Below are 18964 nucleotides of genomic sequence, written 5' to 3' on the forward strand. Positions count from 1 at the left end.
ATAGCTATGTTGATTTGTTTTTCAAAAAAAGAGTGATGTGTTGACATGCAGCTAAATAATAAAGAATTTTGGAAGAACATTACCAAATGGAAATCAGAGGGTATAATTTTATTCCTATAGCAGCTATACATCTGTTTTCAAGCACAATTTAGAATGCCAGTCCTTACCTATAAGGCCATAAACTGGCTGGGGATGAGGTACCCGAAGGACTGATGCTTCTTGCATTATCCAGCACATCATTCAAGATCCTTTTCTCAAGCCCTGCTCTCGGTGCCTCTGCTTGCAGATAGCGGTAAAGCAGGTGGTGACCGATTGCAGGGGTGTGACCGATTGCAGGTTGATGACAATACCTTGCCTTTGGAATGTTCTCCCTCTTTTGGGTAACAGACAAAACCTTTCACTTTACCCAGACTTTTAACCTGTGGGTTCTTTTTGGAAGCTTTATGGTCTAGTCTTAGCTAGACCATAGCTTACAGTCTTTGCTTAGCTTCTATAAATATCATTTTACACTGCTGAATTTGTTATATGCCCTGGATGTTTTAATTGGCTTGCTTGATTTTATTGGCATATTTTATCTATCTGTTTATATTTATTACATACTACTGGCCAATACATTGAATTATTTTATTATGTGATTTGTTTTACTGAATTGTTTTGTTGTGGTGTTTGATTTTGTTATTGTGAACAACCTCAAGCTTATCTAGAGAGACGGCATTTAAATTTCCTTAAAAAATCCTGTTGTACTTTGCTATTTCATATGTATATTATTTATTTGATCATCTTCTCAGAATATGAAAGTTTTATTTTCAAATGACTGAAAGCCATATTTTTAATAATTTAAACATAATTTAACATTTAAAGCTGTTCTGTATCCTGGCTTGGTTATTACATAAAGTAATACAGAATATGAGATTGACCTATATCTATGTGCATTTTTTCTTTTGTCCTGAAAGAAGACAATGTTTGTGCTAGGACAATTCAAAAAATGATTATTAACATTAATTGAGTAATGGATTGCACTGTGTGTTCCTGTTCAAGATATTTTTACTTTTAAAAAGTCTAATTTCCTTAAATAATCAATTAAATCCACTTACATCTCTTAGCTTTCCTAACTTGTCGAAAACACAATGTGTCTCCTGAATCCCCTGTCTCTTTCAGGTACTTCCTGTGCTTACAGCTTCGTCAGGATATTGCTTCTGGCCGCCTACCATGTTCTTTTGTGACTCATGCTCTGCTTGGTTCATATACTCTGCAAGCTGAACTAGGGGACTATGATACAGCGGAGCACAACAGTGATTATATTGGGGAATTCCAGTTTGCACCCAACCAGACAAAAGAGATGGAGGAAAAGGTAGTAGAGTTGCACAAAACACACAGGTATGTTATTTCTTGAGGTCTGAGTTATGTTCCCTTTGTTAGCAGGATGTTGTAGAGGATAGTGGGTGGAAACCTTAATAGCTAGAATTCCTTTTCTATTTCTTTAAGCCCTTGTTTTAGAAAACTTGGCAGAGCTAGAGCTGAAAGAGTTTGTTCTTTGTTAAAGACTCAGTAGACCTCTCTTTTAAAAGTCAGCCAAAGGTGGGTCCATTTATTTAGCCAATAAAAATAGCAATGAACACTTTTGGATAGAGAGATTTATATAGAACTCAAACATATTAACAGGAAGATGAACTTTTGTAACCGTGGTTGCAAGACATCTATCAGCACAATTCTAAACAGAGTTAACACACTTCTAAATCCAGTCGAGTCAATGGGCTACAATTCTGTATAGGTTTGTACTGTAAGGCATTTTGCTAGGGTTTTTTAATTTTAAATCTTGTTAAAATCAGAAACCTTTTAAAAGCAAAGAGTATTGGGCTTTCCAAAATTTGTTGTGTAAGTTTTGTGTATGTGTACTGCTGGGTTAGTTTGCAAACATAAGATGGCCCTTTTGTTGTATAACAAGACATGAATCCTATTCATGTTTCCACATCAAGGGCTTTATGAGTTACCCTAAGTTTCAGTGGCAGTTAAGCAAAGCACTAGGTCAGAGAGCATATTATGGTAATGCCTCTGCATCCTTTGGAATTGAAAGGATAGATGCCAGGTAAGGATTTCCATAAAAGTAGAAGCTTACCACCAGAAGCTTGTCTGAACATGATGTAATAGAAACAAACTTTCACGATCTTTGTTCTGTTATTTGCTTAAAATATTTCCATACCTGCATAATGCGGGATATAAGTATAATCTGTATCATAAATACATATTTTGCATTGCTGAACACCACCTCAGAGAATCTTTGCAGCAGCACAAAATGGTGGGAACAACTTTGAAAATGAAACTGACAAACTTCAGGCAGGCTTCAGGCAGGGAAAAGGAACTGTTTTGTCCTGAAATGCTTTATTTTCCCGCACAGGGTTGAAGAAAAAAGCCCAAACTGTTTTTTTAAATGTTTGCAAGACATTTTAAGTGGTCTGTGTGGAATGAGCCTGTGTTAGAATACTGTTAAGATTTGTGTCTAACTATAATACTGCATGTGTATTTCTAAGCATACATTCAGCCAGTTAAGAGTTCTCTCACAGGATGAAGCACTATGTTACTTACACCTGCGTGGTGTAGTGGTCAAGAGCAGGTGAATTCTAATCTGGAGAACCAGGTTTGATTTTCCTCTCCTCCACATGAGTGGTGGACTCTTATCTGGTGAACTGGATATGTTTCCCTGCTGCTACACATGATGCCTGTGGGGTGACCTTGAGCTAGTCACAGTTTGTTCAGAACTCTCTCAGCCCCACCTGCCTTACAAGGTGTCTGTTGTGGAGAGAAGGAAAAGAAGTTTGTAAGCCCCTTTGAGTCTCCTTACAGGAAAGAAAAGGGGGGTGGATATAAAGCTAAACTCCTCCTCTTCTTCTTAGTACTAGAAGCTTGGAATAAGCAGGATGGCCATTACCGTTATGCCTTTCAAAGATATTTATCTGACTTACTACAGAATTCTTGATTACATTTTCTTTGTTTTGATCTAGCAAGGCATTTCTTATGAGGATATACATGGTGACTTTGCCTTTTTACTTTTATTTCTTCCTTCAATATTTCCAGAGACTTGACACCAGCACAGGCAGATACCCAATTCTTAGAAAATGCGAAAAGGCTTTCTATGTATGGAGTAGATTTACATCATGCCAAGGTATTGGCTTTTCCTTCTATGAAAGATATATATTAGACATGAGTACTCCAAAATTCCTTTACACTATTTCTTAGGATGATGTTTGTGAAACAAAGAAACCAATATTGGATTGGAAAAGTGGCACAAGTATGTACTGCAGTCCCTCCACAACATTAGTCTTTTTGCATTCAGTTGCAGCACCAATTTCTAAGGAAGGGGGAGATTGTGATCTTATTACGTGAAGGTAATAACAACAGAAACAACTATGTACTCTATGTATCCATGCTGAATTTGGTGCAGAGGGAAGAATGACATTTTCCACATCAAGTAACTTGAAGTATTTCTGGGTGGGCTGTAAATAGATTTTTCTTAAACATCAGCATATATAATTTAATATTATTTAAAAGACTTACCTTTTTTCTGTGTTGCTGACATTGCAGCTAGGGGTGTGCACCACTTTTTCAGACTTTGGGGGGTTTGAGAGACCTGGACATTTTTTAAGTTGAATCTCCATTCTTGTATTGGGCAGGGTTGGCTTTTGGGAGGGGAGTATTCGATTTTTTTCAGATCTATTAAGCCTAAACCTGAAAAATTCCAGACGCCTCTAAGCTCCACATGGGTTTTAGTGGCTGCTGGTGGTGAAGACCTGAAGTCTGGGCTTTCCCCAGCTGAGGCCAGCATTCAGCTCTGCACTTCTGAATGCCACCTCTGAGCCCATGTGGACTTTGGAGGAGACAGAGCACAGCTGAATGGGCCCGGCAGATCCAATCCCAGTGTCCAGCTTCATGCTGCCTTCTGCCTCCAAGCCCACATGGTCTTTGAAGGTGGCATGGGCAATGCAGAACTAATTGCTGGGCCCAGCCAAGTCCAGTATTCAGCTCTGCACCACCTCCTGTCTCCAAGACCCATTCAGCCAGCAGGTAAGTGATGAGAGGGAATTCCCCACAATTTAAAAAAAATGGTAGCGGGACCTGAATCAGCATTATTTCGGATCTACTTTTTGGTTCCCTTTCATTGCCACCATTTTTGGAAGGATACCCCTCAGAAAATACTAATGAAGTATTTTTTTTCAGGGGAGGGGTTCACTTTGACTTTGTCAGTATGCACCCTAAGAACAATAATTTTGCTCACCTCATTATGAGGGGTAGACTTGTAGAGTCACAATTTGTAATGATATTTTGGTTCCAGTAATGCAAGAAATAATTGAATTAAAGTAAAAAAAATCTGTTATCTGACAGTTGATTGTCAGAACGCTCAGTTAATCACCATGCCCTAGAAGTAGGGTTGCCAATTGCAGTTTGGGAAATTCTTGGAGATTCGACACAGAACCTGAAGAAGGGGAGATTTAGGAAGGGGAGGGACCTCAGTAGTGTGTAATACCGTAGTTCACCCTCCAAAGCAGCCATTTTCTCCATAGGAACTGATCACTGTAATCTGGATACACATGGTAGTTTCAAGAGATCAGCAGGCTCTATCTGAAAGTTGACAGCTCCATACAGAAGGCAGGCTCCTTCCTCTTAGCAACCTCTTAGCAACCATACACCTTGGCTTTTGGGCAGTGACGCACGTACCACACTCCACTATTGACTGATGTCATCCTCAGGTGCTGACTGATGCCATCCTTCCCTTTTGGTCTGCTGGAGCCAACTCTGCCAGAGGGATCTGAATCAAGCATTGCAGAAGTATAAACAGACAGGCAGCCCAATTCAGAAGGGAGGAGGGCAAAGTGCATCCTGGAAGTGGTGTGCACGCGCCTGCACCAACACTTTTGCCCACCTTGCCAGTCTAAGTAGCACCTACACTGGCAAGGAGGACAAACAGGGCAGCAGCCAGGTGCTGCACAACTCCACAGTGTCCAACCCAGAAGAGACTGTCTCCCCCAGAACCGTGCCACTGTAATGGAGGATGGTGGCCCGACTGGTAGTGGGTTAGGGGCGTTCCCAGAGGTGGAATCAACTTTAGTTGGTTTCCTCTGGGCTTTAAGCCTGGGAACGGACTCCTCCCAGACATTTTGCCCTATGCGTGCTTTTCAGGCTGCCAGAGTTTTTTGTTTTGCATGCCTTTCCACGCCACCTGGAAGTCCTTTGGAGGTGGTGAAGTGGCACGACAGCAGCGCTGTTACTGGCTGCAGCACCCTCTGGGTTTGGCTGTAAAAGCATTGCAGTTGTGCAGTACCCTGTGCTTTCATCTCTATATATTATCTTGCCCAGAAAATACTTTGCAAAATATCTTAAATTAGTGGAAATGTAAATAGAAGTGCAGTACTTTGACTTAGCATAAGCAGCTATTGTGGTCTTTTCTTTTAAATTTCTGCTTATGCAAGAACTCTAATACTGGTGGAAATTTTGTGGAAACTAAATTTCATTTCTTGTTCCATTTCATATGCTATTTCAGTATCCTTTTCATTGGTATTTTTTCTTTTATTCTTAAAGGGCTCCCTCCCTCTCTCCCTCACTTTTTTCTCTTGCTTCACTAATTTTCACTGAGTGGATAGGTGGATATATAAGTATTTTAAATAAATAAGAAAAAATAAATGTTTCTGAACTCCTATGACAAATTAGTTACAAATGTCTTTTTAGGATTCTGAAGGTGTGGACATCATGCTTGGCGTGTGTGCCAATGGGCTACTTATTTACAAGGACAGACTCCGAATAAACCGTTTTGCCTGGCCGAAAATTTTGAAGATCTCTTATAAACGCAGCAATTTCTATATTAAAGTTAGGCCAACTGAGGTAAGCATTTGGCTGTCTGAACTTACCGTTTAGGAGACTATAAGCATCTTTGAACTGCTATTGGTTTTGTTTGCACGTACCAACTCCAGTCAGCTGAAGTGGTTTAGATGGTTAAGTGCTCAGTGTACCTCCACAATGGTGAACAGGCAAAATAAGCAACACTTGCTTGCATACTTGCTATGTGAAGTCATAAACTGTCCTGCTCTTAAAGCAGTTGCTTTGTAGCTCTTGGTTTACATGAATGGGGTCACAGTTACTGCTGGGAATGTCTAGATTTTTAACATTTAACTTTAAACTCAAGGCAGCATAGGGAAATTTTTGCTAACTTACTTTAAATCAAAGTTACATAATAGTTGTTTCATTGCACTGCACATACTTCAGTTTCTGAAAGTCAAAAACATTTGCTTGGTTCAGATTGAATGGCAGCCAAGGAGCTTTGAAGGAATTTCAGATTTGTTCACATAATCCCATTTCCTCTCATTTGTGTTGTAATTTGTTAATTTCCAAGTTTGTAACAAACAGTAGTTTGCTTATATTTTGGATCCACAGTTTACAGGGCAAGTGCAAACTGTACTTTCCCAGTTCAGATGCGATAGATAAATCTGGCAGTAACTGTTTCTCTAGGAGAGTTTGGATCAGGGATTGCACAAGCATGTCTGAAGTTCTTTCAGTGCTCATTGCAATAACACCTGAACAGTCTTTAGAGGAAGTGGCAGTCATACCAGCTGGTTACTCGTACATCTTTCCGTTTTCATGATCTGTCAAAATATATGCTGGATAGAAGTTTAAGTAATATCAAATTAAAAATACCTAATAGACATTTTTAGCATCTGTTGTATTATGTGAAGATTAATAATGGAGCATCTGTTATGCATGCAGTTCAGTCCTTAGCATCTCTAGTGAAATAATGATCAGGTAGTGAAAGACCTACCTGAGACCCTGGAGAGCTGCTACCAGTTAACAGCAGACAATGTTGACTTCATAACCCAGTGGCCTGGTTCAGTACAAGGAAAGTCATGTTCTTAGTGCAACATTTATCCTACTTTTTGAAAATCTTTGAAATAGTATGAAGGCTCTGTCAGAACTGCTTGAATGTGGGGAAAAATAAATGGCAAATACTATATCAAGTAATATAAAAAGGCTATGAAAATGTTACCTTGTCAGTGGTACACGATCTTGTGGTCCAGGAAGAGTGGGGGTCGCCATGTGTAATTTAGGTGGTGCAATTGCTATGGAAATACAAAAACTTTTGAGTTTGTCTTAAGAAATAAATCATTCTGTATGCTGTATTAATTCAAATAATTACATGTCTAAACTGTTAGCATCTTATTTGTTTAGAAAATTGTTATGCCACTACTTTATGAACCTACCTGAGACAGCTTGCAGTATTAAAATAATAAAAACAAAACAGTAAAAGATATTAATTAAAATCCAGCATAAAAATCATGGACCATGAAAACAGACCATCGATGGCTCAGAATAGGTTTCCAGACTGAAACAGTGCTAAAAAAATAAACATTCTAATTAAAAACCTGGATAAACAGTACTGTTTCAACCTAAAATCTGAAAGAAAGCCATGTGGGGCCAGGCAAGCCTCAAAGGAAAGGCATTCCATAATGATGTGCCACTATTGAAAATGCTGTGTGCCTGGTTGCCACCTGCCTCACATCTGTGTGCAGGGGCACACAGAACTGGCCATGAGGGATAGGTCTTAACTGGCAGGCCAATGGCATGCCTTTCAGGCAATTTGTTAAGTTTTGGTCTACCAAATCTTTCCAGCTGGAACAGTTTGAGAGTACTATTGGGTTCAAGCTGCCAAATCATCGAGCTGCGAAGAGATTATGGAAGGTTTGTGTGGAACACCATACATTTTACAGGTAACATTTTATATTTCTAATGATTGTTTATGTGGCCCCAATATCCTTCCCCTGCAAGGAGGAAAGTGGCTTTAGGGGGAAAATTCTGCTCATGGAAATGTTAATACAGATTAAGCACTTTTTCAGCCCTAATGTTGCACTGATCAGATTTGAGGTCTCCTGTGCATATTGCATTATTAAAAAAACAAATTCTGCTCATGTGTCTTTCATCATTGCCTAGTTCGGCCTTTTAAAAAAGCAACACATGTTCTGAGTTTATAACCAGTGTCTGAGGGTATCCTATACTCTAGTATTTTAAATTCAATTCTCAGTATGGTTCCGTTAAATATACACAATTAAAAAAAACTTTTTTAATGCACTGGGGTGAGGAAGAATTCTATAGAATAATGATTGTGTGTACATTTCCTTTTTTTCCCCAAAGAATTCAAATTAGACAGCTTTAAATTTTTTTAGATGGTTAGCATGCATTCTTGAAATCAATGTACCATGTGTGGTCCCCAAGAAAAACTTTGCAGAAGAGCAAAGAGGTGACCAGGATAACTGAAACTTCACTGGAAAGGAGATCTGATTATATACAGAGAATTTTTTTGTATTGGGCCTTACATAGCTCTGACACACACACACACACGCACACACACACACACACACACACACACACACACCAAAATCAATAGCTTCCCCAATAATAACTTGGCCTGTAGAACAGATTATCTTCCTCTGTTTCCGCAACAGCCTTCTAAAGCTGGGAATGACCGAAGAACTATTACTAGTCAAGGCTACAATGATAACCTTGCCGGTGGGTTTTGAAGACAGGTTATGGCTTCATACGTTACACTTTCCTCACTGGTCCAGCTTTCTCCACTTAATCTGTGAAGTATTGTAGCAGTGCTGCTTTGGTGCAGCAAAGCACCCAAAACAGTAGTGTTGTTTGCTTCATTTCTAGTTGTGGGGGGAGGGGTGATGGTGAATGAACAGGGGATAAAGTGGGAGCTTAAGTTTTTTATCATCTGACTATTTGGGATCAGTCTCAATCATCTCAAGCAAGACACACTGATCCTACACTGGCTCTAGCCTCATCTCAGCCTTATATATGGCTTTTCCATGCAGGTGAGGCTGGTCTGATACTGAGCCTCTCTCTACAAACAGCTCCTTTACTCTTGTGGAGTAGTAATGGCCACTACTTACTGGTTTCCCTTGGCATTCTCTCAGTTGAAGCCTCTGCCAAGCTCACATTCCTGCACCTGGTACAACCTCATCCCTTGCCTTCTTTGCTCCTTGGTCCTTGAGAAGACTGTGGTGGTTCTGGGAGTGGATGAGCTCATGCTGGAACCTCCTGGCTTGAAGGGCTGCTGGCTTAGAGGGCAGCACAGATACTAATTCAGGGTCCGTTTGGGAAGGCCCTGAGACACTCACTGGGAATGTCTGTTTAGGCACTTGGGGATGGGTTGTCCTCCTCCTCCTCTGATGAGTATTCGTCTTCCTTCACAAACCAGATTGGTCCATGGCATGCAGCCATATGAGTAGAACTGAAGCCAATACCGCATTCACGCATTTCTAGATAAATCATGTCAGGCATAGGATTCGCTCAGAATAAGGGTATATAGACCAGGCCACCAGTTAGCAGCATGCTGTAACCAGTAATGTTAGTAAACCAATACTCAAATACTTTTTGAATATAATTATATATGTGTGTAGCACAGTTTGTTGGTTATTAAAACATTATTGATCCTGTCTACTTTAATTTAGTGGGCACCTCTTTGTAATATTAATAGTAATAGTAGTAGTAGTATTCTTTGTAGTAGAATACATTGGCTTTATTCTTCTTGTATTCCAAGACTGTTATCACCAGAACAGCCTCCAAAAGCCAAGTTCCTGACATTGGGATCAAAGTTCCGCTACAGTGGACGTACGCAATCACAGACACGCCAGGCTAGCAATCTCATAGACAGACCGGCTCCTTACTTTGAACGCACCTCAAGCAAACGTGTCTCCAGGAGTCTTGATGGTGGTAAGACATAACTAGTTTCCTTATTGTTTGTTTCCTGAAGCACCAACCCTATAATATTTGATTTAGGCAGGAATGCTACTGAATAACATCTCTCTCTTATTTCTGGTTATTTTATTTGTGTAAGTTGTTAACTATTCAGTCAATCAGTAAACTAAGTTACAACATTTGAATGATAACGTTGAATGGAACAACAAAGATTCCTAGTAAAACAAGGTTATTCAGTCGGTCAGCAAGCTGATTACAACATATGATAACCTTTGAGTCTGATAGCAAAGATTCTTAGTAAAGCAAAATAATGCAGTGGTGTTGGGATTGAAAAGAAGAAGAACCAAGCTCATTATGCTAAACAGAGGTCATCTGCCAACCTGATACATCATACCATAACTCTGCAAGAATGACCTCTGAATAAGCCCATTTTACACACTTTGCAAAATTTTTCCTAATAGCTTCAGGCACACTATTACATAATGTGGGAGCCACCATACGGAATGTGTTGGCAGGTTGCCAATTTTACCTGTTTGCAGTGTGGCACCTTCAGGAGGCTTTGTTCTGATTAATTAATCTGTCACTTCCGAACATAGCTGGACAGGTGGTACTACAGGTACATGTGCCCAATGCCATTAAGGTTTTGTAGGTGACAGAACTTTGAATTTATCCTGGTAACTGGTAGAGTATCTGGAAAGTGGAAACTTAACGCAGTTCTGACTAGTCTGACAAAGCCTCTGTTTGAATCAATAAGGGAAACCTCATTGAAGTTCCTACAAATGAAAACCATTTTCTTATGATATTCCGTCTGTCAGATGCATATCTGAACTGAATGCCCTGTTGGTGGATTCTTCTCTGTGTGCATTCTATAAGGACAAGCTTGTAGTTCACACCACCCACTGTTGTGCCCTAAAATCAAATCAAAATTCCACAGACAACAGGAAATTTATCTTCTGTCATTCTGTCCCAATTCCAGAGAAAAGATATGGGCCTATATTTTGAGAACCCAAGCCCTTAGGCGGAGCGATGCCGTGTTCATAATTCCAGCCAGGGATTCCATGATTTACCCTGTAACAGTTAGCAAATGTCTGAGGCAACGCATTAGTGAAGCCTACAGGACACAAAACATTGTTCCCCTTTCAAGGATCATAGCTCACTTAGGAGCATAGCCACAGGTCACAGCTTGGAGAGATCCCATAAGATGTTCTTCTGCTCAGAGGGAGAATAACCATTGGTTACTCACCGTGAAGAGTCCTCTGAGCGATGGGGGACATCTTGACCTTCCCTTGACAAGGTTACAATCTGGTCTTAAACCTAGATTCTTAGTTACAGTTGTCATCTACATTCTACATCTGTATTCATAATTTCCTGTTACTGTTCTTTTCTCATCTTACGCTTCTATGCAGTTATTGTGAGTTATTAGTTTAAAAAGTTTATACACCTGTTCAGAGTTTTCTAAACTGAAGAAGGAGGGGTGACTCCTACAGGAAAAAGTTAATTTGTTCCTGCCTTCCTGGATAATTGATGAGAATCACAAACAAGATGACCTTTGTCACTCAGAGAAGGACCCATCACTGTGGGTAACCAATGGTCGTTGTCTCTTTTCCTTGCCTTTTCCTCTGTGCCCCACTGCAATTGTGATTACCTCTCTCACAATAGTAATTTTTAGAAGAGGCCTAGAGGAATATGCCACTAGCTTGTATATTGATTTAATTCTCTGTTTGCCTTCTTACCTGAGTTTGCTTTCATACCTGAATCAAGCAAGTACAGCTAGCATAGAGATGTGAATTTTGAAACATCTTTATTCATTTTTTTCTGGAGGAGAAAAACTGGGACAGAATTGAATTGTTCCTCAAGGCATATCTTGTTAGAGGACACCTTTAGTTTGGAATAAAGAACATGATATGTGAACTGGGCCTCTGTCTCCTGAAATTGCAGTTGATCAGAAATAGGGAATGCAACTAATGTATTTTTTTAATTGTTCAACTTCTCCCACCTTATCCCAAGTTTCACTTGTCTTTCTGCCTCTAATGAAGACTTTATACCAAACTCATGCTTCTACATCATAAAGGAGCAATAGCAATGATCAGATCTCTTCCCCAATCCCTAAAATTTCAAACTCCTTCAGAACTGAGAGATTTCTTGTAGCAGCTTCTAATGCATCTGCCCATGGATTTTTTTCCTGAATAGAGTAAATTTTAGGTTTCGCAAATTTCATATGTAAACTTGAACTTATTTATAAATAATACAGAAAGTTAACCCATAAAGATTAATGAGACGAATAGTGGACCAGTGTAGAAGTACAAAAATTCTGGATAGTTCTTTGAAATGCATTCGGACACTTAAACTCTTTATACATACATAACTTCAGATACTTCTAATTCCAGTAGTGGTCTCAAAGCCCCTTCTCTATGATCAGTATATAAAAAGTTGCCAATATCAAACTGTTAGTGCCAGGTGTGTTCCTCGTCCCTGAATGTGAACAGCATATTAGGAATATTTTATATCTTCTGAATGTTATAATATGTATCATTTGTTTCGTTGGTAATACCTAGGAAACCAAGTTGGATTAGCAATGCACATTTCCTTCAGATATGTTGTTTATAACTTTGCCTTGTCCTAGCAAGTTCTTTTTTTCCCCTGTTGCTTCCTGGCTGAAAGCAGAATTCAGTAGAACCTTCTAATAGCATTTCCACATCCTAAAAATGAAGGCCCTGTAGACCACTGGTCTTTACATAGCTGAGTGAAATAAATCTCTTTTGTTGTAGCACCAGTAGGTATCACAGACCAGAGCCTACTGAAGGACTTCTTTGGTGATAGGAGTTTTGAAGCTGCTGGACAGTTCAAATTAAAAGATGGCGGTAGAGATGAGGATGGAGGCATGGCTAAATGGGCACAGTTCGAAGACGGAAAGGTATGTTGGTTGTTCCTAACTGTATATTTTCTTGCTGTATTAAATTGTAGAATTTTTAAATGTATTTGAGATTTAATCAAACCAGAGTGTAGCATAAGCTGCATTATGACTTCAATTTATATTTGTAGTGCTTCCCTTACACAGTAAACTGCCTATCTATGAACTTGAGAGAAACTAAGAGAGAGCAACGGGGGGAGGAGATATGTTGCACTGATCTGTATCTTTCTTGTGAAGTATGTTATCTGGAAATGCACTCTGGCTGAACGGGAGAACATGAACCGTTCTACTAACACTTGGTAATCTATACTGGCACTCAACTGTGCTTAGAAAGCTTGTGTATTATAGAAGAGGGGATCAAATAGCAATTCATGCTTAATTAATTACTGTGTTTCATATCCTTTATATCGACTTATACATTCTACTACAGAAAATTATTTGAAGGAGCACAAAATTAGCTATGACGTGTATTAGTTTTCAGACTTCACAAACTTTAAACATAAACTATATGTTATAGAATGGATGTATAGAGCAAATTTCAGCTTGAAATCTGGACATTCAAATTGGTTTTCAGTGGTGGTGAAACTACTTCTTGCATAACTACTTTATGCTTCTTTTTGTAATTTGTTGATAGCATCTTAAGCTATTTTCATTTTAAACCAGTTTGAACAATGGATAAGTTATACAAGAATGGAGTTTAGTAAATTTAAATTCTAGTCTGTTAAATAGTTTACTATTTTGAGTCAAATCATCTATATATTGAATATTTGTACTTTTGCCATTTGATATTGCTTGCTAATTGATAAATAGAAAGTGTGTAATGAACCTGAGAATCTGATTTTTCCTGTTGTTTTGTAAGTACTGGCCTTGGAGGCAGGGGCAGGGCGGGACAGGTCAACACTTGGGGTGAGATAAATAAGCAATGAAAGATATATCCAGATTGTTTGATCACATGTGCTGCTGCTGTCTCTTCTCCCACCTTGTGCAAAAACTTTGAAATCTGTCTGTTTCCATCTGTTGCAATTTCACTCCTACTGTCCCAAAGTGAAGAGCACTTTGCCAAATGTCTGGATTTTATGTTACCTGGTTTTGGAAATGCTGGAGGACTTTGGATGTTTGTGGCATCCATACTATAGTAGTAGCTCTATCACTGCTTTTGAGTAACTGTGTTCACAAACAGTTTCTCCTCCCTTCCTTTTCTTATATATTCCTGCCCAAAACGTACACTCATAACATTGTCTCAGCTGCATCTGTGGTTTGATTACTTTCTCTTCTTCCAGCCTGCATATGTGCATCACTTTCCACTTACTCTGATTCATCTTGTCTCCCAAACATATCCCTTAATACATGAAACGATGATGTTTTCAGACATTTCTCAGAATGACTATCTTGGTAGATCTGTCCATTCTTCCTCAGACTATATGAACTGCAGTCCCATGAAAGAAATCCTAGTCTATGGCAGAAACAAAGAAAAGCCCCATACTATCTTGAAACCCATGATTCTTTTGGTGATTAGCCATATTCTTCCTCTTGTGATAAATACAGGAACTCTTTAAAATAGTGATTGCAAAGAACCAATCCCTGTGTCCAGCTTTCCATATGAGCAAAGGTTTTCTTTTAATTTCACTTCTTGATAATGATGGTTTATTTGTTTTCCTAGCCTTCCTGAGATTTACATCTCATATTACTTTTTGCTTGTTCATACCTTCAATTCTTGTTATCTTTGTTCAGCTTCTATCTGCTTTCCAGTCTATTTTTTCTCCCTCATAATGTCCCTTCCTGTCACTCTGTCCCGTTTCTACCTGGCGCCTAAGGCAACGGTACTGAACATTTCTAATGACACTAAAGACAAAGCTGAGGAACAGGAGATGTGTCGTTTTGTGTGGCTCTTGCATGTCAATTTGCTTTTCAATACTAAAAAGTGGATTCAGTCTTTTAGCTCAAGGCCATTGATTCCCTGTATTTACATTGCTATTGATGTGCATTTCTACATAATATATCTACTAGATACTATACTCAAAGAGATTATAGAACATACGAACACATGTTAGGCCACATAGATTCCGCCCATTGTTTTTTGTACCATATAGGGCCATTGGAAAGTGTTCATGTGAAGCCATGTTTGTGTGAACTGGCATTTTCATAGGAGAGATGGAAACTGAACCATAAACACTACCATTGTGACAGTTTGTTAAAAGGCTGCAATGATCTCTGAAATTATTGGCTGTAGCCTCTGCACGTAGATGGTGTAAGCCCACTGGTATGGTTTTGGTATGGAACTCCTGAAGGTGATAAATATGGGTTGCCAGATACCTCAGGCTTTCTTTAGACAAAGTGTTTAACATAGCATTCCTGTGTCTTTAATTATTTATCTGGGCCTACTTTCCTAAATACAAAAATATTATAGCATTGATATAACCATTTAAAATGCTGGTCTTGTGGTGCCCAGTATTTCTTTACCAAATGCCAAGCTAACACAAGAGAATTTTAAGTGACTTTGTTTGCAAAGAAAGGGGAGACACACTGCCTGGGTAGACTCCGCCGAAACAGTTTATCCACAGCATGTTTATTCCCTTTCTCCCGAATTCGCCATACCCTCTCTGTTTCCCCATTGGCCAAAGGTACATAGAGTCACAATTTTCCGGTCCACCTAATTACATTTTACTGCTTGATATGTTGCCCCCTCCCATATTCTTCCTGTATGTTCATTATCGATGTCCCTTATTCAAGCTGGGGCGTAAAAGTTAATATGCATTAAGCCATTAAGCATACATACTTTGTACATTCTGGTGGAAGCCTTGCCATTTAGCCCAATTTCTTAGCTCAGCTAGTTTCAACTGGTTTTATCTGATCCTTGCCTGGTCAACCCGTCACATCCTCTTGACTCATTTCCTTGTTCTAAATAGAAAACACATTTCTCATTTATCACAGTCTGTTTCTGTTTCGAATATGACTCTGGGGTGTTTTTTTTGTTGGAGGTGAGGATAATTGGGATTTTTTTTAAGCTTTCAAGCGGGCCATGAAAATTTGTTCATTCCTCTTTTGTACAAGTATAGCATAACTCAATTAAACAAAATCTTCAGTGCTTTCAAGAAAAGCACTCAAAACAGGTACAATTATTAATAGTGCCCAGTAAATAAAGAAAAGCAAGAAAGTCCAAATAATTAATAACGCAGGGCTTCTATATCCCAAATAATTAATAACGCAGGGCTTCTATATCCCATCTGTTCTTCTGCATAGGGTGTAGCTGCTGAAGGTCTTTCTTCAACTGCAGCCTGTAAAAAAATAAGCAATTCCTTCAATTTAGCTGTGGGCTTTCCTTCTCCTGCCGCAGGCCAGATAAACTGAGGGTGGGGCTTTTGCAATTGATAATATGTAAGCAAGCTGACCAACTGTGCATGCTCATTGAGCTCTTGTTCCCTAGGCCCTTAGATCCAACCAAAACACAAATACTAAAATGGTATGGGTTACACAAGCATGTGTAGAACAGAGTTTTGACACTCTCAATCATTCCTTAAGTAAGAAGTTTTAAAGTGCAGGCAGGTTTATCTTAATGTGAGCAATATCTGGATTTCAAAAACCCTTAAAGTAGTGTTTTGATTTTGTTGTAAATTCTAGCTGGTAGCATTATGCCTCTTCTCCATATGGCAAGCCCAATATAGTGTAAAAGATTTTGCCATGAAATTGAGTCAAATTTTAAAGTTCAAAAGTGTGGCTTCTTATGTATGGAAACTACATTATGATACAGCTGCTTATACTTTATATTATAAGACTTATACCTATATATTTGATGTAACTAGTTGCCTTAATTTATGAATTTACTGATTGCCTTCATTTACAAACAACAAGTGAAGATATCTTAAAGTGGTGTAAACAAACACTGCCTATAACCTGGGACCAAGGCTGAGTCTGTTGATTGAGTGCCCTGACTCAGTACAGTACAGAGTAGATAGATGTTTAGTTTATGTGTACCAAAATCTGCTACAACTATTTCTGTAGTGCTACAGGTGGAAGGTTTCAGGGGTTTAATAACCTGAGCCATGCCAAAGGCTAAAACAGTGAAGGTTCATGAACAGAGCACATAATTTGCTATATTTCAAAACAAAGTCTTTGCGTTGTTCCAGTCGCTTCTATTAATGAATATTTTCTTTTGCTGATCTTTGGGTGATGCCTTTACGTAGATGGTGACAGAAGAGGAAGAAATTCAGAAGAAGGTTGATGATATTTTAAATGTATATCTAGTTGTTGCTGCCTGCCATCATCAGTGTGTGGAGCTTCTATAGCTTGCTTAGGTCGTGGTCAGCCCTATTCATTTCTACATCATTATTTCTTAGTTTTAAACCCTTTTTGGTTGGTTGCTGATCATGTTTTTGTTTGTTTTTGTTTTGTTTTTGTCTTTTATGTGTGTGCTGAATTTCAGATATATCCCTTGAAAGTAGATGGGGAAAATATTTATGTCAGACATAGCAATTTAATGTTGGAGGTTTGTATGACATCGGGGTGCTTTTTTCTCTCATGGGCTGCCAGGCTGCATGAGATTGGGAGGTCACTTGCAGGCTGTTTTAGGCACAGTGCATGAAATGCATGAGGATATTATTCTTGAACATGCATGTTGAAAATCTTCATCGCCCTATATATAAGTAGTTTTTAAGTATGCAGCTGTGGGAACATTTTGCAATGGTGAGCGGGAATTATAGCCCTGTTTTGATGGTAACATTTCCATCATTCTGGGCAGTAAGTTGGTATAATTTTGTGAATGCACTGTCTAGAAAATATATTTGATACATGTTTCACCCAGTGTCTCCTTTACATTTCTGACATGTGTCTGGAAATGTGATCCAATGAAGTTCTGAGTTCTCTTCCTGAAAATGTTTTGGATTATATGTCCTAAGGAGCTAAATCTAATGAGTATTAAAATAATACTTCCATGAGGCTTCCATGAGGCTAAAACCAGTTTGTTCGTTCTTTGATTACTAAGGCAGATTCCACCTGGGCCAAAAACAGCGGTGTGAAAACTGCATAAAATTGTTTAAAACGGTGTAAAAGGGTTTACACCATTTTCACACCGCTGTTTTTTGCCCATGCAGAATCTGCCTAAGTGTGGTTTGATAGGTTATTTTGATTAAAAATGCAGTTCTTTTAACACTGTAACCCAATCTTCTCTTGTCAATTCAGAAAATATAATTTAACAATTACAACATAACTATAAAACAATTAACAAGATTTATTATCCAAGAGATGAGCTTTATCATCCAAACTGGGCAATTCCCGTTGTCAGATGAGACTATTTCATAATAAGTTCCAAATTAGCAACAATATGAAGATCTACAGATTTTTCAGTAACTTTTTTTCAGTACTAATATTTCTGTTGCTTTTTGGCAGCTTCTGGTAACTGGGTATTTATTTTGTATAACTGTACTAAAATTCTGTAAAGTGTATTGCATAATACTGCTTTGACAAATCCAAGAAATGTGCCTGGTGTCAACTTAATGCTATTTATAAAAATACTATCTGGATCCAAGCATTGATACATGTTTCTCAATTAGTTAGATTTCCACTAAAATCACAACTGTCTTTTAAAGCTTTGCTCCTTATACTTGCGTGCAGAAATATATGACTAGAAACCTTTGAACAAAACTTTTTTTGATATGGCCATGCTCATAACATACAATCTCCACTATTTCCTTCCTCCTTCTCCCACTACTTGTTTTCAGCTGCAAATCTTGTCCATAGCATAATACCATGTAAGATTAATACTGAAAACTGGCTCTCAATATGATTAAGTTTGAGAAATTTGGCATAACAGTGATCTATAAGTTAGACTTAGGATAGCTTCTGACTTCAGCACATAGTGTCACACCTGCAGTCTTAGGGATGGCATGTATTTTGTTTCAATTGTTTAGTAAATGTGTGATTCATATTAAGAGCTAAGATGCAAAGAGTTCCTGTATGTCATTTAAAAGTAGCTTCAAACTTCAGAGAGCTGTTGATCTGGACTTGGTAGATGCATGCCTAAATATACATATTGTCTCAATCTTCTTAGAACAATTTAAAAAGCCTGTAGCTTTTAATGTTCCTGAAAAGCTGTATGTACATAGCATCTGTTCCATACAGTTGTTCTTTTTGCTGATTATTGATATTCAGAGACAGGGCAGATGTGGCTCTTCTTTCTGAATATTGTGTAAAGCATCACTCTTTTCATAGCAGTGAAATGCCTGCAGTACACTTCCATAGGGAAAGCAAAATGGTCCATTAATCAAAGTCTGCCTCTCCTCCTGACACAAGATGATATGGTCTTCACTAAAAGATAAC

At 38.6% G+C, this 18964-nt stretch overlaps 1 protein-coding gene across 15 annotated transcripts in view; it reads left to right on the forward strand.

Annotated features, from left to right (window-relative positions):
* Positions 1–18964, forward strand: part of EPB41L2 (erythrocyte membrane protein band 4.1 like 2) — a 120967-nt gene that overhangs the window by 81788 nt on the left and 20215 nt on the right. For 8 of the 15 annotated variants that reach the window (XM_048490670.1, XM_048490716.1, XM_048490748.1 and 5 more), the window contains exons 7-13: positions 1159–1377; positions 3073–3160; positions 5719–5871; positions 7651–7748; positions 9584–9756; positions 12510–12655; positions 17073–17135. In XM_048490670.1, the coding sequence (XP_048346627.1) occupies positions 1159–1377; positions 3073–3160; positions 5719–5871; positions 7651–7748; positions 9584–9756; positions 12510–12655; positions 17073–17135 (940 nt within the window). Of the gene's footprint in view, positions 1–1158; positions 1378–3072; positions 3161–5718; positions 5872–7650; positions 7749–9583; positions 9757–12509; positions 12656–16833; positions 16867–17072; positions 17136–18964 lie in introns of all 15 variants that reach the window. The other 7 variants (XM_048490707.1, XM_048490685.1, XM_048490757.1 and 4 more) reach the window with 3 other exon arrangements.

This window comes from Sphaerodactylus townsendi, linkage group LG01 (assembly GCF_021028975.2).
Source record: "Sphaerodactylus townsendi isolate TG3544 linkage group LG01, MPM_Stown_v2.3, whole genome shotgun sequence".
Classification (NCBI taxonomy): Eukaryota; Metazoa; Chordata; class Lepidosauria; order Squamata; family Sphaerodactylidae; genus Sphaerodactylus; species Sphaerodactylus townsendi.